The 23,197-nt window shown below is 46.5% G+C and overlaps 2 protein-coding genes across 3 annotated transcripts in view; both read right to left on the bottom strand.

The window, feature by feature from the left end:
- dnah9l (dynein, axonemal, heavy polypeptide 9 like) overlaps positions 1-591 on the bottom strand; it is a 61,428-nt gene extending 60,837 nt beyond the window's left edge. Inside the window, exon 1 of the mRNA XM_036540016.1 lies at positions 346-591. Within this exon, the coding sequence (XP_036395909.1) occupies positions 346-591 (246 nt within the window). The remainder of the gene's footprint in view (positions 1-345) is intronic.
- Positions 592-5,406: 4,815 nt separating this feature from the next.
- LOC118785707 (transcription factor Sp3-like) lies at positions 5,407-16,890 on the bottom strand. Of its 2 annotated transcripts, XM_036540585.1 has the most exons (9): positions 16,726-16,890; positions 16,296-16,396; positions 16,018-16,113; positions 13,931-15,203; positions 12,141-12,330; positions 10,343-11,310; positions 6,890-7,076; positions 6,180-6,376; positions 5,407-5,762 (listed from the first exon to the last, which is right to left on the bottom strand). In XM_036540585.1, exons 1-9 carry the CDS (start codon positions 16,730-16,732, stop codon positions 5,461-5,463), a joined length of 3,321 nt encoding a protein of 1,106 aa, XP_036396478.1. In that variant the 5' UTR covers positions 16,733-16,890; the 3' UTR covers positions 5,407-5,460. The 2 variants fall into 2 exon arrangements, with proteins under 2 accessions (XP_036396478.1, XP_036396479.1); XM_036540586.1 differs by lacking the exon at positions 16,018-16,113.
- Positions 16,891-23,197: the final 6,307 nt, after the last annotated feature.

Here is a 23,197-nt window from a genome sequence, read left to right on the forward strand (position 1 = left end):
GGTTAGCAGTTGGTTAACCTGTGGTAGGGCTTGAATGGTGTTGTGCTCACCGTCACTGGACTGGGAAGGTTGCTAGCCTGGTCTGACACTGTTGCTCATTTAAAGTATACATTTATGTTCTTTTGTGCTGGCAGTCGCTCTGGATAAGAGCATCTGCTAAAATAATGTGACGTAATGTAGTGTAATGTAATGGTAACGTCTAAGGAAATCTTCTCTGATATATTTAAGCCCGCACGAAACACATTGTGTCACAAACTTGGATAACACCCCCGAACGCCCCCCGAGGGAACTTTTCCTGCTACGTGAAATGATAAAAGGTTGTGGTGTGCTGTTTGCCACGCTCACCTGGCCGTGTCCCACATGCAGCGTGCCCCCGGGCCCAGTGCACAGCACCAGCCGCTCCTGGCTGCCTTTATCTAGGAAGTCCAGCAGGAGCCTCAGGTTCTCCTCGGCGGCGATGAAGCGATTCCACTTATCAGTTTTGAGACGCAGGCAGGTGAAGGCCTGCTCCCGGATGAAATCGATCCGCTCGTCCACCGCGGCGCTGGCTTTCAGAGCCTCCTGCGGCACGCGCACGCCGCCGTCCGCCATGGGCACCGAGGGAGAGGAGCGCACGGACATGGGAGCGGGAGGACGGAGGAGCTCAGGGACGGAGGAGCGGGAGGACGGAGGAGCTCAGGGACGGAGGAGCGGGAGGACGGAGGAGCTCAGGGACGGAGGAGCGGGAGGAGAGAGGAGCGGGAGGACGGAGGAGCTCAGGGACGGAGGAGCGGGAGGAGAGAGGAGCGGGAGGACGGAGGAGCTCAGGGACGGAGGAGCGGGAGGAGAGAGGAGCTCAGGTACGGAGGAGCGGGAGGAGAGAGGAGCACAAGGATGGAGGAGGAAGAGAGAGAAGAGCTTAGACACAGGAGGAGAGGAGTGCAAGGACAAAGAAGTGCAGGGATGGAGGGAGAGGAGAGAGGAGCACAAGGAGAGAGCAGCGCAGGGAGAGAGGAGCACAAGGAGAGAGCAGCGGGGAGACAGAGGAGCACAAGGAGAGAGCAGGGGGGAGACAGAGGAGCGGTTACACTGGCTGTGGAGGATCGGAGCTCACGCAGGAGAGACAGGCGTCCTCTCCATCCCTCTCGGCTTTCTCATATGATACTTAGTGCCGCTAACACCACGCTGAGGTCCACACCGTTACTGAAAAGCAGATGGCATGACTATAAGGAGCTAAACGCATAAGAAGCCTGGTTGTCTTTTAGATTCTCGCTTTTTAATCACATAAAACTGCCTTTCGTTAGTTCTGACTCCTGTGCCCCTCTGGATCTAAAGGAACTGATAGCCCAGCCAGAGAGTCAGATGATCTGCTGCCACGGCAACGGACAAAGGCAGGGCTCCGCTCCCCTGGGTACGTACCTGAGGCCAGCAGTGACATCACTGTCATCCTACCGCAGCGCACACCTGTTCCCGCTGAAACCTGAGCGTGGCCGGTCCTCTGGGAGCTGTAGTGGGTCTTTCGACACTCCCTCTCACCTCAGCCCTCAGAGCGGACACGGGGCACAGCTCGGATGACACATCACCCCTGGCTGAGAGCTACTTCTTGGTTTGAGGCTGGTTGGATCTATTACCACGGCACTCTAGTGACCCTTATCATGGGTTTCTTTCTAACCTGCCCAGCCAGGAGTTACAGCGTTCTCCACCTCACCTGTACTCGTCACACACCTAGAGAACAGCCTCATGATGTACTGGGTAACTACAGCACCTATAGAGCAGCCTCATGATGTACTGGGTAACTACAGCACCTATAGAACAGGCTCATGATGCACTTGGTAACTACAGCACCTATAGAGCAGCCTCATGATGTACTAAGTATCTGCAGTTCCTATAGAATGACCCTGTGATGTACTGGTTATCTGCAGTTCCTATAGAACAGCCCCATGATGGGTAACTGCAGTTCCTACAGAACGACCCCTACTGTACTGTGTAACTAGGGCTCCACAAAACTTCCAGACAACAGGAATGTTGGCATAAAGGGAAAAAAAGACTGGCCAAAAGACAAATCAGACTTTGGGTCAAGCGTCCTCACTTATTTCAGCCATATGGAAACATTCCCTCTTTGGCAGTGTCCTAAACACCACTGCTTTCCTCTCTGTAGGCAAGCGTAGCATCATCTCAGTCCTGAAACTAAAGAGCAGAGGAAATCAGTCAGGCTAATTAAAATCCAGGCAAACGATACCGCTAGCATATTTCATTAATTAGAATCGTCATTCCACATTAGTAGTGTCATTTAGTATTGCATCACAATGAAATGAATTTGATTATGCAAATGAAACGTTCTGCAAAACGGAGTTGTCCTTCAAATGATCAATGGCTGGTTCTCAGCACGCTGACTCAAATTCAAAACCATCTTCAGTGCATTTAATTGTTGTTTTTTTTACGCATCTACCAATCAGCGGTTCTCTCCTGCGTCTGAAGGTCTCCCCCATGCACACAGCTGGTCAGCCACCAGCTGCAAGTTTCTGACAGTTTAAAGGCAAAATGAAGCATGCAAATCAAAGGAAGCTTCCTAACATTGTTCCTGTGCACAAATAACCGTCATGTCAAAGGACTGTGCACTGGGGGGGGGATAACACCGTGAAGCCACAGTTCAGTGCGTTAAGAGGGTGCAAACGCACACACAGAAACTCAGCTGGGTGGCCACTGAATCCATTATTCTGCCTCGGACTCGGGCGGCTCACACGGTCCGCTGGGTATGGAGAAAAACACTGGCCCGGGAAAACAGACTTCACAGCATCAGAGACCCGCTGCAGTCCACCTTTCCCTTCGCTCACAGCACTATCACAGCAAGAGGCACCTTCCTAGCAGAGCAAAAACAAGACTTTACCTGAAGAACATTTCATCAGTTTGTGAGGAACTGATGTCTTCTGTGGATTCAGGTATAAAATGACATCATACTTAAAAAGAATATAATGATTCTAAAATGAAAGGAGAACCAAGGTCAAAAAAGTAAAGCTGATGTGCGTAAATAACCTGCACGCATGACTGATCATTCTGAACCATGCCGTGTGAACCTTTCACAAGACCATCCTCCACGAGTCAATCATACAAGCTGCCAATTCTGCCGGCGTTTTCCACAGACCACACCCTGATCACCTACACACCAAGAATACAGCAATTTTTTTTATGATTTGTGCAGGGTGATGATATCATGTTTGAAATTAGAACAATAAGACTAGGAATGACACATGCAAACCATTTCAGCGGCGGGTTGCTTTTCGCTCAAAAGATTTTCACAATGAAAATCTCACCATGCACAGTTCACAGTGAGACCAACAACTGCACATTGATAAAGTGACAAAGAGCTCTGCTTCTTGACTTTCGCTGTCTTTAAGCAATCAGACTGAGACCCGTGGAGACGTCATCATTATCTCACAGGGTTTTGCTTTTCTGCTCACGTTCATACAAGACTCCATTCTTGTAACGAAAGCAGCTTGCATAATCAGCTCGAGGAGAGTAAGCTTCTAGGATCCTAGGATGTGGTTCAGACCTCTTTACCAACCATTCAAGTCCTTATGTATAAAAAAAAACCTGACTCATCACTTTTGAGTGGGGTTGTTCTTTGTAGCAAAAATATTTACGCAATATCACAGACCTGAACATCCAGGGAAATTTTTCAACAATAAAATGTATAATTAGACAGGTTTGATTAGGCTGCCTGTGGCTGAAGAGTTGTGAGTAAACACCTTCAAATCAAATGTCAAAATAGTGTTTTATTAATGACCACTTTGGGTATAATATATTTCAATTACAACAAGATAGAGTCTGAGTTTCAGGTGGTCTTATGAGTTACAATATTGTAAAATATTGTCAATTTCCTTTCTTTTTAACAAGTTTACTTAAATTCCAGTCACTGGAATAATTACCTCCAGCAACAAGACTGTATAGCACTCATAATTAACGTACTTCAATCTTACATTACACAACCTGCATATTGAATGTCAGAAACGTTTCGATATAGAAAAAAATGAAACAAATTATATAGAAATATATTTTAAAAAAGAAAAGACAAGTACATGTTTTGACAGAGCAAAAAAGAGTGCATAGCCTACACACATCTGGCCAGTATATAAAAAGAGTTTTATACAAAAAGACCATTATTAAACTGCTGTTGATTAGTACAGTGTCTGTAATAAAATGGTACCCTTTCCAGAAAACTGGGGAAACCATTTCACTCGAGTTAAAGACGATTCACTGAGTGAGGTTACAGGCTTAAGGGTCTCCCAATACTCTCCACTATGAGGGTAGGAGGGAGTGGGGCGAGGGGGGTGGGATTATGTTAATAAAGCAGAGAAGCAATATTAAGACCCTGACGTACGCATCTCAACACAGCATAGAGGAAATGGTGACTGCATCAATCAGTTCTTTTGGTCCTTCACCACATGGATTGGCCTATAGACATTCTGGGGGCGGGGGAGGGGGTGGGGAAGGGGAGGGGGTGGGGCGTCGCTGCGTGACCGTGCGATACATTATTGCATGATCAGGTCATTCTGAGAATAGTCAAATTTGGCAATTCAACCCTTTAAACATGGCTTTTCATACAAACGACTTGGAGTTTAACTGTGACCCACTTGGAAATGAAAATTTACAAAAGTAACGCATCTTAATATTACACACATCTAGAAAGTAATTAAAAACGAGGAGCTTCTGATACCACAAAACCCGCTGCAAGCCTACTGTAAAAAGCTTTTTGCTTAAGACTTGATTTGCAAGTAATGCATATTAACCATTAGATCAACAGGAGACTTACAAGAGAGAGAAGAAACGATTCAGCTTTAAATAAATTTTGTTGGCTGCAAAATTCCTAAAAGTTACAACTTGAACAGATGAAAAAATAAACCCCCAATTTTACTGTTAGACATAATTAGAAGAAAAAAACTGAACAAAAAAGAATCTTGAACAGAAGAGACCCCACACAAAAAAGAAAGGGAGAGGAGAATCAAAACATTTAAAAGAAGACACATTCGGACTTAAGCCAGCATAGGACAGCGCCTGAAAACACGGGCTGACAACTGCTGTCAATTAATGTTTTTCCGAAATCTGAAATCAGATCTCTTCACTGCAGCCATTTTTAGAGAACACGTCCACAAAGCTCCCATTTCCCTCATTATCTGTACCATTCATTTCCTTTGTACAAGAACATATTCTTCAACACTATTATACATGAGACAGTAGCTTAAAAACACATGCAACTTCACCATGTTAACCTACAGAATATGATACAAAATAAGGCATTTCAGTGTGTGTACTTGAACCACGTGTAATGTCATTTTTTGCCCCATCATTAAAAAGACTGCTAATGATCATAAACTGATAATTTTCTTTAAAATATATATATATATTTATAGATATAAAAAACGGGGGGGGGGGGGGGGGGGGGATAGCGAGGGCGATTGAGAAGTTCTTGTGGTCGGCTGTGTGCTACTCCATGACTTCGCTTGCCGACACTGTGACGAGCCGCAGAGGGATCTCCTGCGCGTTGGTGGAGTTGACAGTCCCCAGGCCCGGCACCGAGCCCTGCTGGATGTTGGTGAGGATGAGCGTGGTGCCCCCCGCCGTGATGATGCCGTCCGAGGACGCGCCGGTCTCCATGGCGGCCATCGTCATGGCGCCCGAGCCCGTGCCTGCGCCCTTCTTGTTCTGGTGAGTTTTGATGTGCTTGGCCAGGTGGTCGCTGCGCATAAAGCGCTTGGAACATTCCGGGCACACGAACTTCTTCTCTCCTAACACAGGAGGAACACGAGGGGGGTCAGACTTTGCAAGAATACTTCCCCTGATGGGACGCTGCTGCTGTAACCTCGACCAGGTATTTACTTCAGAATTTCCTCAGTAAACACCCAGCTGTATAAATGGATAACATGTTAAACTGACACATATGTAAGTCGCTCTGGATAAGAGCATCTGTAAGAGCAAATGACAATCACATAATGTAATGTAATGTAATGTATTATAATGTAAATACGATTTAATGCCCTGCATTCTCACACTGAAGGCACCTACAGAATGTCCGCTTCATTACCTTGTACAGTCTGGCCGCACTGTGCGGGATGAAGTGTTCAACCTGGCCGTGAACTGGCATTGTGAAGCCTGTAAATCCGCTGCCCTGCCCCAGAGCAGGTGGGGCGCTAAGCGCCGCGTACCTGTGTGCGTTCTCCTGTGCCGCTGCAGCTCGTCGCTGCGCGTGAACCTCTTCCCGCAGTACATCCAGGTGCAGACGAAGGGCCGCTCCCCGGAGTGCCAGCGCAGGTGCGCCCGCAGGTGGGACGTCTTCCCGTACACCTTCCCGCAGCCCGGCATGTGACACACGTGCTGCTTCTTCTTCCCCGTGTTGGACCCTCTGAAACACAGGGTCACATCAGGACACGCCTGCTTCCGGAGCGGCCAGCCCTCGCCTGACACACCTGCTGCTCTCTGCCGCTGCTTAACAACTAGCCTTAGCCAGCTTCTGCCTTTTAATGCCATACTGGATCAAATTAAACTGGATTCACATTACGAAACTACCACGTTTGCGCTGTTGCTGAAATATTGTGTAATTATGTAGGAAACCGTTTCTCGGTCAGACCGATTCCATTACTATTTTTAAATTGATGATGCATCTATTTGTGTTTTTGCATCCATAAACATCTGGGAAACGGCAATACCAGACCTGCCAACATTCCAAAATTTTCGAGCGCAAATCCCACACCACCCATAACCCGGCCACAGTTGGGACTGATCCAGAGAAACGAACACAGGAAACACAATCACATCCCATTATACTTTTCAGGTATCAGCGGTATATTTAAGGTATTCAGGTATAGTGGGCGGGGCTCTGTCATGGGCGGGGTTCCGTCATGGGCGGGGTGCTCACCTGCCGCCTGCCTCCTTGCAGTTGGGGCAGGTGCAGGCCACCCTGCGCAGTCTCTTGCCCTCCTGGCCGTGCGGCTCCATCTCCTCGTCCACCAGCCGCACCAGGTGGGACAGGTCTGTGGGGTTCAGGGTGGAGTCCGTCCCCAGCTGCCACTCCTCGGAGTCCGGCTCCTCCTTGATCTGCATATCTGAGGGGAGGGGGAGAAGAGGGAGAGGAGAGGGGGAGAGCTCAGGCCCACTGCAGCCATGATCAGAGGCTCTTACAGGCCTTGCAGGCCAAAGTTCTGCCTCTGTGACACACTGAGCACAGACCGGCTCCAAAAAGGCATTTTCAGCAACACTAAGAAAACTCATAGGGGCACTTCTGCGAATGCTGATCATGGTGTTTTTAAAAGTGACCCACTGGTCCCTGATGTATTCATTGTATGACTGGTAACCTATTTCAACCCATTTCCATTGTCAGACAATATTACATTATTTACACCCTTCAGCCTCCTTTCAAACTTCAAATCTGAACATTTAATCTGATGAACAGCAACAACACTGACGTACAAAGTTTGGTTTAATGCGATGTTGTAAGGCTTCTCAGAGAATAAGCTTAATATTGCAATTAATGTACGCCTATGTTAAAACAAAATTTTATGATTTACTCTTTTTCCTGATAACACAGATGATCCACAAGGGCCACTAATCCAAGCACATGAATTACACAGACGCAGTCAGAACATTGCCCACTTTAACAAAATGAACATCACCTGGAAGAAAAACACTAGGGTTGGGTATCTTTGGGTTTTTTCCGGTACTGGTGCTAAACGATCGACGACATTAAAGAACTGCTTTTTTTATTACCAAGGCAAATTTCAACTTGAAATTGAACAATATATTAGCCCTTTTGCACATAACTTATTTTTATGCTATGTGTCGGACGTGTAACATTACATGGTTCGTTATGTTTTCATCAGCATTATTAAGCTTCTCATAGTTTTCAGTTAGTCTTTGCTATATTTTTAAACCTTAAATCGCTGTTTCCTCAAAGCTAAAATTACCTAGAATTTTTCCAATCTAGGTTCTAATCGCACCAGTTTTAGCATATGCGCTAAACAGCTAGTCACACCGGTGTGACCATACGTGGGAAAGGGTTAACTGTTAACATTTTAAAGTATACTTAAATATATAAATATAAATAAATACAAAACAAATTCATATAATAAATAAAACCTAACCCAGCTACAATAATTTAGCACTAAATAACAGTTACAGTACTGTAACGTCTGTTTCGGAGCACCAGAGGGCAAATATTTCAATCAACAGCTCAGGACTAGAGATGCACGATATTGGATTTTCGCTGATATTGGATATGCCGATATTTTCATATTTTCAAACTCTTTTTGTCCGATTGCCGATCATTTCCCACTGCATTCTCTGCTTCCAGAGCCGCGACATTTAAAATTTTCCTCACGCTCCCTCCAGAAGCAAGGAAAAGCTTAGCAGCACACAGCTAGCATCCTCCCAGGGTGAGAAACCTAGCTAGGGGGTCGGTCGAAACCATTAGGACCTCCGTTCGAGTCACAAATCAGGAGCACAGCGATCACGGGCTGTCTTATTTCATTTCAAATCGCATTCTCTCCTAACGGAGTCGTGTTATTTAAAAATGGTCTCACACCCCTCCAGAAACAGAGAAAATCTTAGCAGCGCACAGCTAGCATCCTCCCAGAGTGAGAAACTTAGCTATATATTTTACCCCTCCTTGCATCACTGGTGCTTTACAAGCATTGCAAATAGCAATTTTGTTATCTGTTTCAGATACTTGGAAATACTTCCATACAGCTGATTTGCTGACATGCTAAAGCTTGTTGCTGGCGCTCATAATAAACATTTAGCGTCATCGCGTATGCATAGTTAACGCGTCACCTTATCGGCCAGGCATATCAGCATTTTCATATCTGCCGATGCCGATAATTAACTTCTTAAGTTTTTATCGGCCGATACCGATGTCGTGCTGATATCATCAGGCATCCCTACTCAGGGCAGGCATGTAAGCGGCACCGAAATCAGAGTTGCGATTCGGTCCGGTAGATACTGGTTGTATAGGAACCGGTGCCATATTGGCACCGGGTTTCAGTACCCAACACTAGCTAAAAGACTCTAAATCCAAATCAAAACTAATCCAAACAGCTCCTACAAACCTACCTAACTGTACTTAACTGTAATGCAAGCCAACACAAACAGTATTGAACAATGGCTGGAACTGAGAAACACTGCACTACAGAGACCAAAATTACTGCACTGACAGCGTGACGCTCTGCGCACTTTACGAAAACATAAACGGAACATAAACCACTGTAACGTGTTTGCCATCTCAGGAATACATTTCGACTTGTGCACTGCAACAGAGCCATGAAAAACAGTGCCTGAAACCGAGAAGTGAAAGCTGGACAGAATGAGCCAGAATAGAAAAGTCTGCTTTCAAATCCCTCTGATAGTGTAACTCCTGGGAACGGTCGCCTCTCACGGAAGATGTCAGGCTGCTAAACCAGCTGCTCATAAGCTCTGGGCACCAGACAGACTGAGGTGGGCACAAGATACATGTGAAAAACACATTATACCCCTTCCACAGGCATTTACACTGATCACCAGGATGACATTTTTGGCTAGTGTATATGCTGATTTTCTGAAATACCTTACAGAATTATTTCTATGTAAATGGATGTCAAACCATTTTAATAAGGAGTGGACAACAGAAACTGTAGTCATATTAACTAAGTGGGTGGTAGGCTTGCAAAGATCTGGGCACCTCAGCTCCAAACTGCAATATAACCAGCACACACATCATTCATGGAGACTCCCTGTGAGGCTCAAAAACTGTACTGCTGAGCACAATGTGTTCATAGTCTTAATAGACACAAGTTGAAAGGCAGTCATGCATGCAAATCCTGACAATTCTAAGCTTGAAAAGTGAAAAGGGAAAATGAAAATGAAGTTCATCAAAGCAACCTGAATGCAAGACCTGCACTGCTTATGAACACAGCTGCTAACTGGAACATCCAGATATAAAAAAGGCACTCTACATTAGCATAGCACTTAACTTTGTATCTTACTGACCTCTTGTAATACTTTGCGCTAACTACTCGTAGCATAGTGATGCACGTATTTGGTTGCTCTGGGGAAGAGCGTCTGTTAAATGAAGTAATGTAATGTAATGTAACATACACTCAAATGAACCTTGGTATATAGTGTCAACGGCCGAAGCCTGAACTTCCGCTGCCCTATGCAGATAACAGGAGCAGAGACTGTGTGACCACTTCATTCATCGGCCAGTAAAGCCACACCGTGCTGATAGAGGCCTGCCCCCCGGGGAGGTGAGGAGGGGCCCCACCCTGCTGTGTGTGCAGAGAGAGAGAGAGAGAGAGAGAGAGAGAGAGAGAGAGAGAGAGAGAGAGAGGCTGCACCGTACCTCCCAGGCTGTCCGTGTCTTCCACCGGCTGGAACTGGATCCCGGCCTGCGTGGAGTTGACGGTCACCGTCTGCAGGCTGGGGATCTGGCCGGTGCTGATGCTGACGGGGCTGGAGCCGAGCGCGCCGCCCTGGGCCAGCGCCACCGTCTGCACCGGCGCCAGGGTGATCTGCTGGGCGCCTGCGCCCACGCCGGGCAGCTGCAAATTCTGCAGGTTCTGCACCCCTTGCACTTGGAAGGTCTGCCACTGGATCTGGCCCGATGGCGTGACCGTCTGCGCCTGGATCAGGAAGGTGCCCGGGTTGATCAGCTGCAGGTTCTGGATGGTCTGCCCGGCCACCTGCTGCTGAGGCAGGCCCTGCGCACCCACCTGGGCATCGCCTGTCTGCGCAGCCACCTGCTGCAGCTGGATGACGGGCTGCGCGGAGGACACCTGGACGCCGTGCACCTGGTTGTGGTGGGCGTAGCCCTCCTGGTCGCCCGCAGACGCTGCCGTGGCCTGCGTCAGCACGCCCGTGCCGTCTATTGTCTCGGGCAGCCGGGAGGCCGACGACGTCGCCGGTGCGTACGCGTCCTGGCCGGAGTCTCCCGTTGGCAGCACCTGCGAGATCTGCTCGCCGGGCTTGTCCGAGCCCTCTGCCAGCTGACCCGCCATGATCAGATGGCCGTCCGGGGTGACCTCCGTGGCTATCGTCTGCGCCTCCGAGGCACCAGGTGAGCCCAAATCCGCTGCCCTGTCCCAGAGCAGGTGGGGCGCTGAGCGCCGCGTACCTGTGTGCGTTCTCCTGTGCCGCTGCAGTTCGTCACTGCGCCTAAACCTCTTCCCGCAGTACATCCAGGTGCAGACGAAAGGCCGTTCCACCGAGTGCCAGCGCAGGTGCGCCCGCAGGTGGGACGTCTTCCCGTACACCTTCCCGCAGCCAGGCATGTGACACACGTGCTCCTTCCTCTTCCCCGTGTTGGACCCTCTGAAACACAGGGTCACATCAGGACACGCCTGCTTCCGCAGCGGCCAGCCCTCGCCTGACACACCTGCTGCTCTCTGCCGCTGCTTAACAACTAGCCTTAGCCATCTTCTGCCTTTTAATGCCATACTGGATCAAATTAAACTGGATTCATTACCTAACTAAATTACCATGTTTGTGCTGTTCCTACAACATTGTATAATTATGTAGGAAATCATTTTTTGGTCAGACCGATTCCATTACTATTTTTAAATTGATGATGCATCTATTTGTGTTTTTGCATCCATAAACATCTGGGAAACGGCAATACCAGACCTGCCAACATTCCAAAATTTTCGAGCGCAAATCCCACACCACCCATAACTCGGCCACAGTTGGGACTGATCCAGAGAAACGAACACAGGAAACACAATCACGTCCCATTACACTTACACACAGGAGCGACCAGTGCCAACTCACACATGACATAACAAACAGTTCAGATACACACACAGCGCACAGCACGAGAGAATCTAACAGAACCGAGAGAGCCGAAGCACAGTTCACAGAGTGACGATGTTAACTGTGAACAGGCAAACAGTGATGTATCTGAGATGACACATACAGCTGTCTTGCTTATTCATCTCTAAAAAAACTGTCGTTTTTTCAGCTTCACATTTGCTCTTGTACCCACATACTCTGACCTAAAAACCATATGTAAAGTGTGTTCATGACGGCACGACTACAACAGGACGTGTTATGTGTATTTAAGGTTTTCAGGTATCGGCTGTATGTTTAAGGTATTCAGGTTTCGGCTGATGTACGGAGCACTGCGGAGTGGGCGGGGCGCTCACCTGTCGCCTGCCTCCTTGCAGTTGGGGCAGGTGCAGGCCTCCCCGCGCAGTCTCTTGTCCTCCTGGTCATGCGGCTCCATCTCCTCGTCCACCAGCTGCACCCGCAGGTGGGATAGGTCGCTGGGGTTCAGGGTGGAGTCTGTCTCCAGCTGCCACTCGTCTGAGTCCGGCTCCTCCTTGATCTGGATATCTGAGGGGAGGAGAGGGAGAGGAGAGGGAGAGGTGAGAGGGGGAGGGAGAGAGAGAGCTCAGGCCCACTGCAGCCATGATCAGAGGCTCTTACAGGCCTTGCAGGCCAAAGTTCTGCCTCTGTGACACACTGAGCACAGACCGGCTCCAAAAAGGCATTTTCAGCAACACTAAGAAAACTCATAGGGGCACTTCTGCGAATGCTGATCACGGTGTTTTTAAAAGTGACCCACTGGTCCCTGATGTATTCATTGCATGACTGGTAACCCATTTCAACTTTACACACCTAGCCTGCTGGCAGTCTGTGGAAAGTCTGTTGTGTGTATGCCAGACAATACTACATTATTTACACCCTTCAGCCTCCTTTCAAACTTCAAATCTGAACATTTAATCTGATGAACAGCAACAACACTGACGTATAAAGTTTGGTTTAATGCGATGTTGTAAGGCTTCTCAGAGAATAAGCTTAATATTGCAATAAATGTACGCCTATGTGAAAACAAAATATTATGATTTACTCTTTTTTTTCCTGATAACACAGATGATCCACAAGGGCCACTAATCCAAGCACATGAATTACACAGAAGCAGTCAGAACATTGCCCACTTTAACAAAATGAACATCATCTGGAAGAAAAACACTAGTTTCTGAATAGAAGATCACCGTTAATAGACTCTAAATCAAAACTAATCCAAACAGCTCATACAAACCTACCTAGCTGCACTTAACTGTAATGCAAGCCAACACAAACAGTATTGAACAATGGCTGGAACTGAGAAACACTGCACTACAGAGACCAAAATTACTGCACTGACAGCGTGATGCTCTGTGCACTTTACGAAAACATAAACGGAACATAAACCACTGTAACGTGTTTGCCATCTCAGGAATACATTTCGACTTGTGCACTGCAACAGAGCCATGAAAAACAGTGCCTGAAACCGAGAAGTGAAAGCTGGACAGAATGAGCCAGAATAGAAAAGTCTGCTTTCAAATCCCTCTGATAGTGTAACTCCTGGGAACGGTCGCCTGCATGCATGCAAATGCTGATAATTCTGAGCTTGAAAAGTGAAAAAGGAAAATGAAAATGAAGTTCATCAAAGCAACCTGAATGCAAGACCTGCACTGCTTATGAACACAGCTGCTAACTGGAACATCCAGATATAAAAAAGGCACTCTACATTAGCATAGCACTTAACTTTGTATCTTACTGACCTCTTGTAATACTTTGCGCTAACTACTCGTAGCATAGCGATGCACATATTTGGTTGCTCTGGGGAAGAGCGTCTGTTAAATGAAGTAATGTAATGTAATGTAACATACACTCAAATGAACCTTGGTATATAGTGTCAACGGCCGAAGCCTGAACTTCCGCTGCCCTATGCAGATAACAGGAGCAGAGACTGTGTGACCACTTCATTCATCGGCCAGTAAAGCCACACCGTGCTGATAGAGGCCTGCCCCCCGGGGAGGTGAGGAGGGGCCCCACCCTGCTGTGTGTGCAGAGAGAGAGAGAGAGAGAGAGAGAGAGAGAGAGAGAGAGAGAGAGAGAGAGAGAGAGAGAGAGAGAGAGAGAGAGAGAGAGAGAGGCTGCACCGTACCTCCCAGGCTGTCCGTGTCTTCCACCGACTGGAACTGGATCCCATCCTGCGTGGAGTTGACGGTCACCGTCTGCAGGCTGGGGATCTGGCCGGTGCTGATGCTGACGGGGCTGGAGCCGAGCGCGCCGCCCTGGGCCAGCGACACCGTCTGCACCGGCGCCAGGGTGATCTGCTGGGCGCCTGCGCCCACACCGGGCAGCTGCAAATTCTGCAGGTTCTGCACCCCCTGCACTTGGAAGGTCTGCCACTGGATCTGGTCCGACGGCGTGACCGTCTGCGCCTGGATCAGGAAGGTGCCCGGGTTGATCAGCTGCAGGTTCTGGATGGTCTGCCCGGCCACCTGCTGCTGAGGCAGGCCCTGCGCACCCACCTGGGCATCGCCTGTCTGCGCAGCCACCTGCTGCAGCTGGATGACGGGCTGCGCGGAGGACACCTGGACGCCGTGCACCTGGTTGTGGTGGGCGTAGCCCTCCTGGTCGCCCGCAGATGCTGCCGTGGCCTGCGTCAGCACGCCCGTGCCGTCTATTGTCTCGGGCAGCCGGGAGGCCGACGACGTCGCCGGTGCGTACGCGTCCTGGCCGGAGTCTCCCGTTGGCAGCGTCTGCGAGATCTGCTCGCCGGGCTTGTCCGAGCCCTCTGCCGGCTGACCCGCCATGATCAGCTGGCCGTCCGGGGTGACCCCCGTGGCTATCGTCTGCGCCCCCGACAGGCCCAGCGAGTCCAAATCCACGCTGTTTATGGGTACGAAGGTTATATTCCCCGGCAGTCCCACAGGCACGTTAGTGACAACCTGACCCTGGTTACTGTAGGTGGCGCCCCCTATGGAGACCCCCTGGATCTGCTGAATGTGGCCAGTCTGTGATATGAGGTTCTGCGTGTTGGTGAGGATGTCGACGGAGGACGTTCCTGCCACGCTGATGCTCTGGCCCGCGTCCTGCAAGATCTGTATGTGCCCGCCGCTGTCCTGCCCCACGGGGCTGCCGTCCACCCCAGAGGCAGAGAAGCCCATCTGACCGTCGGCAGTCTGGATCTGCGGGATCACCTGGTACTGGATGTTAGGCACTGTATTGGAGGAGGCGTCCGCTCCTGACGCGACGAAGATGGACTGGCTCTGCAGGTTCTGCAGGGGAAGAACGTACTGTCCGTTTGAAGCCACTATCCCTGTGTTTGGAATATGCACGATGCCCGGCTCCTCCTTTATGGTCGCCGTGGGAGTCAACACCTCCCATCTCTCTGAGGTCCCTGTCAACTGTATGGATGTGAGGTCTGCTGTCTAGAAGAGGAAGTGGGCAACTGGTTAACATTGCTGGTAAACTATTGCATTATATGTGCCTTCAGCAAACATTTCAGAACAAAGTGAACAAAAGCAAGTGCTTTACTGCTTAGGCAAGGAACAAATTTTCATTTTGTTATCACAGCATACATAGGTCTTCCAGATAAAGAGTCTGTGGTGTAATATGAGGTAATCAGCAATGTAATACGAGGTTTTAAGGACAACATCAGCTTCTTCGTTTGCAAGGCCTTTTTTGGTTTAAAAAGCATCAGTATATCCACCACAGACTCGCATGGGCCTCAGTGCATCATCTACTTACCAAATTAACATCTGAAAAGGAGTTCAGTCCCGTAAGCAGGCCACAATGCAGTTATTTTTTAACAATTATCATGCACATGTTGCAATACTGTGGATTTCATTCTGTTCTGCGTGGTAAACGCGGAGAGACAAGCAGGCCATTTACATGTGAAGTTCACACGGCATTTCCTGGTTCGGAAGGGGCTGCAAGGTGTTCAGGCCGCTTCACTCAAGAATGAAGGCAAATCGAGACTAATTTACCAAAAATCCCAATGTTCTTAATACACGCCTCTTAGCACCATTCACGGCCAACCCGTCTTTGATGTCAAAACTCAAGGACTGACCGGGCAAAAGCTCGGCGGTTGCGATCACACCGCAACGACTGTACCATGAGCGCCGAGTTGACTTTCAGCGCGACGACCGGCCGGTCGCTCTGCCGACAGCGCTCCCAACACATCGGCTCTGGAGGATATTAATGTTTTAATCTTCTACGGTACTAGCCGAGGTGGTGACTTACCACACCGGCGGTAGCACCGTCATCCTCCTGTGCCGACGGCGAGCCGATCCTGCTGCAGGTGGCTGCCAGCAGAGCGAGCGGTGACGGCTGAGTGTCCTACCCACAATGGGCGGGTTTAAAAACGAGAAAGTGGGTGGCCGTTAGGACCGGAGCTACACAGGAAGTAGGACTTTTTTAATCAACATCAAAATTTAAAACGTGTGAACTTCACAAAAACATCAGGCATTTTACAACAATCCTGGCAGAAGAGAGAGCTAGGGAGAAGCTAGAAAAATTACCTGATCACCGCCGCTGCCGTGCTGAGCCTGCAGATAGTCGCTTTGACTGCTGTCCACGTCTAAGGCAGCCATTTCCTCCTGCTTCACTGGCTGTTCTGGGGCTACAGAAAGGCGCAGAGAGACGGGGAAGCGGGAGCAAAACAAACCAGTTTTCTCCAATTTCCGCTCAACAAAACCGCCATAAACAGACGCAAAATTACAACACAACACACTTAACTCCTAGATTGACTCTGATCGGCAACGGTTTGTAAGGAATCGGTTCAAAGTAAAGGTTTAACTTTAGTGTTTAGCTACATCGTAGCCAGCTAGCTAACTACTGGCTGAGCCGATGGAAAAAGATTAGCTAAAGACTTAGCTTAGCTAGCTGGCTACCTACAGTGCAGACTCATCGGTGGTTGGAATGCTTCGATCAGGTTTAAATATTACGTACCAGTCATAGCGTGAGTGGTTTTAATCGAGAGATTCTCGGTTTATTTAAACGCCAAACATGATTATTGTAATCAAAGGCGGGCTGCGATCGGCGATTTCGAGTAGATTTTTTTCCTATTTTGATTGACGGTGCGGGAAACACGAAAGGTGGGGCTTCCGAAGCTCGGCTGCGAAAATTTGCGTCACGTACCGGAAGTCCCGCCTTTCTTCTAAACTCCGATTGGGCACCCGGTTTGAGTCCCCGGAGTGGCAGTGGTTGGGTTGGCTGCCTGTCACTTTTCCCCTGTTGTAGTGTTTCCCGTTTGTTATTCACAGAGGAGAAGATGCGATACAAAGTGGCTGAGAAATTACGCTTTAGTCAAATGCCAGGAAGTCCTATTAACTGAGAAAGCAAATCGAACATGATCGACACTGTGACAAGAGGAGATCATTTATCATCATTATTTATATCCCATTCGCAATTTTATCTGCATGCCGAACAACCATATCGCTAGCTAGCTAATGGATCGTGCTCAGCAGTCTTGCGTGCCAGCAAGCGTTTCTGTATTGCCATCCAGCTAACGTTAGCTGTCTAGACGCACAACTAGCATTACATTTTTGGCATATTTATTATTTATTTATGAGCAAAGGCTTGTGCAGTCAGTGCAACGATGGCTGCCATAGGCACATACTGCAATGCGATTTCAGTTTTTTCAAGTTATATAGTCCATACATCGGCGTAGTTAGCAAGCTAGCTTACTGGTTAGCAGACGGCAAAGTAAGCAACATGAAGGAATTGTGAAGCAATTAAACGCGTATGTGGTTGAATGGCCGATGAGGTGATTAAATCAATTTGGTAGCTATGACGATGCAGAAAGTCCATTTAAAGCGATTCCCAAGCAGTGTTCAAATGTTGTAGCGTTCAAAGCTGGGATGACACATGGAGCTGTACGTAGAATTCGGAACCAGATGGTGTTTGTTCGAATCCCCGTGTTGAAATAAATAATAAACTCAAGGAAGGTGCCTCAGGTAAATTGTGCCTTTTAAGTCGCCGAAGTATGAAGCGGTTGCAGAATGCATAAGATATGAAATTAAAGAAAACATCAACAATGGCTTGGGTGTCTGCCAAAAATGGATGAGGGCCTACGTCGTTGTGATGTGCTGAATGGAAATGTGTAGGAATTCTGCTGGAGGGACGTAAAAGAATTGCTTTAAAACAAATAAATGATCTCCTGTTTAAAGCAGGCGTTAACGATCTAGCCATATAGCCGTGTTTATATATAAGCATAAACCACTGACCATGGGCCCATGGCCATGATTTGGTCGTTCTGTATGAAAGAAAGGACTAACTTGGGCATCATCCTCTGACATCGTTTTGAAAGATATATTTTTTGTAATGTGGATATGCAAATATTACTGATTAACATTCTGTAAATCATTCTGAGGTATTTTTAGATTAAGTTGATCGTGTTATCTTTGTGCCACCTCAGGTGTCATTTAAGACATTTAATTGTATTTGTTTTTATCTACACCAACTGCTGTTAAGATATCGGTGACATATCAGACTTGAGTTTTTGTGCAGTGATGCATTTGTGGTCTTTCATGTCTGTTGAGTATTTAGATATTCATTTTTCAGCAGTTACTAATTCTGCGAATGCCTATGATAGTGTATATAATTTTTTATATTAGCATTAGGCATTATGCATTCAAAACTGAGATTTGCATCCTTGTCAAAAATAATAATAATAATAATAACAATAATAATAATACTAGACTTCCTCATTTGTTTCAGTGAAAGGTTGCCTTTTAAAATAAAATGCATTGGACATACATAATTCCCTTCTGTTAGAGTTTTAGCCAGCATTAATGAAATAAGCATGTGTTTCTTATACCAAAAGAAATCTTTACCAAGCTCTCATTGCTGCGATACTATCATTTATAAAATAGCTGAGACACAGCTGTATGTAAGTTGCTTGTAAATTAAATTCAAACCATTTCAATTAACCCGAAAGACTTTGAAGTCTTTTTTTTTTTTGGAATGCTGGAAACATTCTTAAATGTCCCAGGATGGCCCACAGACAGACACAATTATATAATGACTCCAGAAGAGCGCATTCCCAGTGTTATTTCTGATTTATAATGGAGTGCTTAAAGGACCGGCGAGACGGTATTCAAAGAGCAGCCTCGGAGTGTTTTGTTCATTTCTCTTTGATGCCCCTAATGCAAGACCTTCAGTGCTGCTGAGCATCATTTGCGCCGTGTCACTTCCACGGTAGGACGGAGCCGGGCCATTTGCCTCAACCTGCAATTCAAACTTGGGCCATTACTACAAAAGCACTTTCCTTGCACTCAGGGGTTCTCTCCGGCTAGTGGTGGATATTTCCAATCACTCCGCTGTCAATCCAAGTGTCAGGTAAACATAGGCCCTGCAAAAAAAAGCCTTTTGAAACCCACACAACTGTGTTTCATTTTCCACAGGCCAGAAAGGGACTCGCATGCAGTCTCTTCCACGCAGACTTCCATGTTTAAAAAGTACAATTTCCACCTTTTGTGTGGCAACAATGGCTGCAGACGTTTAATCTAGTTGCCAGGAACAGGAAATTGTATACTATAAAGCTAATTTCGGATAAATTTACGCCGTGTTTAAATGAAAGGAACGTGTTTGGTCTCCGTTTCGTGTGTTTGCAGGCCAGAGACATGCGCAGCTCGAGGCGTTTGAAAAGGCATCTCAATACTGGATTGCACTGGCATTATGGACTGGCGCTGGTCCAGTAATTGCAATTCTGGAGAATTCTGCCATTGACTGACAGGACAGGAAGCATCAGGGAGACCTTAAACTGTATGTTGTTGTGCAGTCTGTGGGATGCTGTGAATAAAACAACTTCCTCCTTACAAAAATGTTAATCTTTGTCTAGGCCCAAGGCCACATCTATTGGGATTTGCTATTCAGACTTTTTACTCTGTATGCCCAAATTCCAGGCAACAGTCACTGTTTACAATATTCACATATAACCTATTTACACAGCTGAATATTCACTGAAGAAGGTCAGCTTAAGCACCTTGCTCAAGGGACCACCAACATAACCTTGTCTTGGATTTTGTCTTGCAACTTTTACAGTTACAAGCCCAGGTCTGTAATCACCATGCAACACAGCTGCTATAACATAAACACTTTCGCACCTTAGTCTCCACTTGCAGGAGAGTGGCTTGGCCTGGCCTGCCGGGATGGAAAAGCAGAACCTGCTGGTCGTGCAGGATGGCTCGGAAGGGGTGGCATTAGCATATTGACAGTTTTGTCCGTAAAGGCCGATCCCGGGGAGAAGTGACCCCATGGAGTGAAACTGCCACTCTGGAGACACATTGTGAGACACGATAAATGGGGCCTCGGAGGGAAGCTGGAAAGTGGTGCAGCAGAAGAAATGTGGTGAGAATATCAAACGTGTCTCAATGACACGCCAGAGACGGGCTTCGGGAAGGGCAGAGTGCAGAACACAGCTCTCCCGTCATGCGCACAGGTAACACACGGGAATTGGCAGCGTTTAGAATGTCTTCCTTTCCTCATGGTGAGAGTCACCTTAGAGTGATAAAGGCAGAGAGAGTGAGCCCACAGTAGAAGCTCACCTAAAAATCCTTCATTTGAGCCTAAGCAAAGATGTATCGCCAGATTGTGGAAGCCATGAGCAGTTTCTTTACTTTACTCTCTGTGCGTAGCCTCTGGCATGTCAGTTGGAAGGACTCAATGTGAAGCACCAGCATATTTCTGAATATTTTTGCACAGGAACGTTATGTGGACATGTCCGCTGAGACATAATGACTGGGTAAAGTAAGAATGTGGTTTATTATTTACCCGCTTTGTACTACCCTTTAGGACCGGACAGCTTGCATGGATTAGGCCAGCCCATTTATTTGGTTGTATTTTTACCGGACCAATTCAAGTGAAGAGCTTTGGCTCCGGGCTGTAATGGCACTGTCTAATTCAAACTCACAACCAGCTGCACACAACGTTCCCTGCCCTAACCACTAATTAGCACTGCTCCCCATAGGGATGTATCTAGTGTGAGAGATGCTCTGTTGTCATGGTTCTAGCTCTGAGAGCGATACATTAGCTCATTAGACCTGTTTCTACTGACTTTGACCACATGGTCAAAAACACCCGCTGCTCTCTTGAGCACAAGAAATTTAAAAGAGCAAACAGGCCAAAAAGTTCCTGTTTAAGCAAGAGATTAGACATTTTGCAAGAATGTTGGAGACAGACCTGCTACTCAATGACAAACATGAAATGATAATTCATTACAGAATGTGTTTCTGACGTCCTAATAAATGAATGATCAGGAAACCCATGTCTGCTGAAAACAGCTGAAAGTGCAGATGCATTCAGCTGATGTGTCACAGTGGGGGAGTGTGGGTGATGTGATGGCCAGTGGGACTGTTTGAAATCAGACTCTTATTTCATTCAGAGGCCATGAGCCCCATCTACTTCAGGTCAAAGAAGAGCACTGTTAGAAACACTGCTTCATACAGAGACATACAGAAGTCTGTTTTCATCTGATACGGGAAAGGACATAATAATTGTATACATCTGGAGACTGCTGTGGTGTTAGTGTCATGTCACTTTTTTGCAGCAGATTTTCTGAAGTGGATCAAATTAATGATTGCTGGCAGAAAAATAACGACTTGTGTTTTCATATTATTATCAAATGATACTGAAGCATGTCTGATGCAAGTGTGGCTATTACACGCAATGCACGCATGAATATGCAATGCCGCTGTGGCAAGACTTCTTTCTGTTCATGCTTAAAAAGTTTCCCATTTTCCAAAATTCTCAAGTTGGCTGTTATTTTACCCTGATATTCCGTCAGCGTTTAAATATAAAGCAACTGTAAGTCCTGAGTGTAAATTATTTTTCCTGTCATTCACACATTGTTCTCAAATCCCCCGAAGAGAGGATGAAATAAATACATGAATAAAAACAAGAAGTCGAGACGCGCGGTGCAATCCGTCGGAGCGCGGGAGGGGAAATGCGGAAGAGGATGTCGCTCCTGTGGGAAGTGTGGGTTGGAGGGAGCCGCTTCAGTCGCCGGGTTTCGGGCACATTCTTGAGAGCCATGATACCCCGCGTCTCGTTTGCATGAGACCGTTCTGCCTCAGAAATTCTCCCGGCTCTCACCGTTCTGAAGCGAGTGCCACAGGTACGGCGAAAGGTCTCGCTAATGAGCCGTGTTATTCAAATCTCAACAAATGAGCTGTTTTGGTGTGCTTCGTTAAGAACATTCACTACAATTTCTCAGTATGAATCGTTTCAAATATGAGAGAGAGCACAATTACCCATTAAATCCATGTTGCTGCTTTTCAGCTAAAACCAATAAGTAAGCCATTCTAAGAATGCCTGGTGCAGACATTGTATTTTTGGTTTGTCCAATAAACCCTAAATTTCCTACGATATACTGCACCAGCATGGGTTTATTCCCAGGACAGAATATAAACCATGTTAGCGTCAGCATGTATGCTTTTCTTGTTAGAAATGTGAAAATTTCCTCCGAGATCTATGAACACAGGTCAAAGCACTACTCAGGAATTTTTGTGACTAAACCACCTTTTATTTCTCCAGTGTCCCCAAGAGTATCTTAAATCCCCTTAATTTATTATTCTTACCACAGACCTTATGGAGAACAGCCATGAACCCTCTGACTAATATTTGGCATCTGAAGCCGCAAATTATACCAAGCGTACCAATATTGTCTGCAATATTTGTGCAGCCGTGAATACATATTATCATTAAGTGTTATATTTTAAACCTTGACCTTGCAGGAATAATTAATTACCTGTTAGTTAACTAAGTAAATGGGCATCAGATTTCGCAATAGTCTCCCGTCAAGAACGAACAAACAAGTCGCAATATTCAGCATGAATTAGACATTGAAAAAGTTGATATTTCAATATCACTTTAACTAGTTCTTATTGAAATGCAGTTTTGATTCTTTTGAATATTAACCACGATAAATATAATAATATGCAATATATGATAACGCCAAAGGGACTAAAACCTTTTAACCCTTGGATTGCTTGAATCCTCACCTCTCACACCCATCACCAAAAGGGTAAACTAAACATGTGGGAAATATAGAGCACTAAAGTACTAAATACTTTAGTTCGGTTTAGTTAAACTGAATCCATGCAAGCATAGGTCTAAAAAGATTTTTAATATTGCATTAAGACAACCGTGTTATTCTTGAAAGCCTGGAACAAATGATAACCTACTGATATAATTATATATATATATATATATATATATAATAACTGAAATAATTATAGTACATGCATATTTGACGTGGATCGTTGCTTAATGCTTAATTAGACAGTAAAACAAACTGATAAAGCAGTTGAGAGTTGATATATATATATATAAAATATAAAATAATTAATTGGTGCACAGTAATGATGTTCATAATTAGTATGTAATTAATCATACTTCAAATATAAAATATGTTATACAT

The sequence above is a fragment of the Megalops cyprinoides genome, chromosome 11 (assembly GCF_013368585.1).
Source record: "Megalops cyprinoides isolate fMegCyp1 chromosome 11, fMegCyp1.pri, whole genome shotgun sequence".
In the NCBI taxonomy this organism is placed as follows: Eukaryota; Metazoa; Chordata; class Actinopteri; order Elopiformes; family Megalopidae; genus Megalops; species Megalops cyprinoides.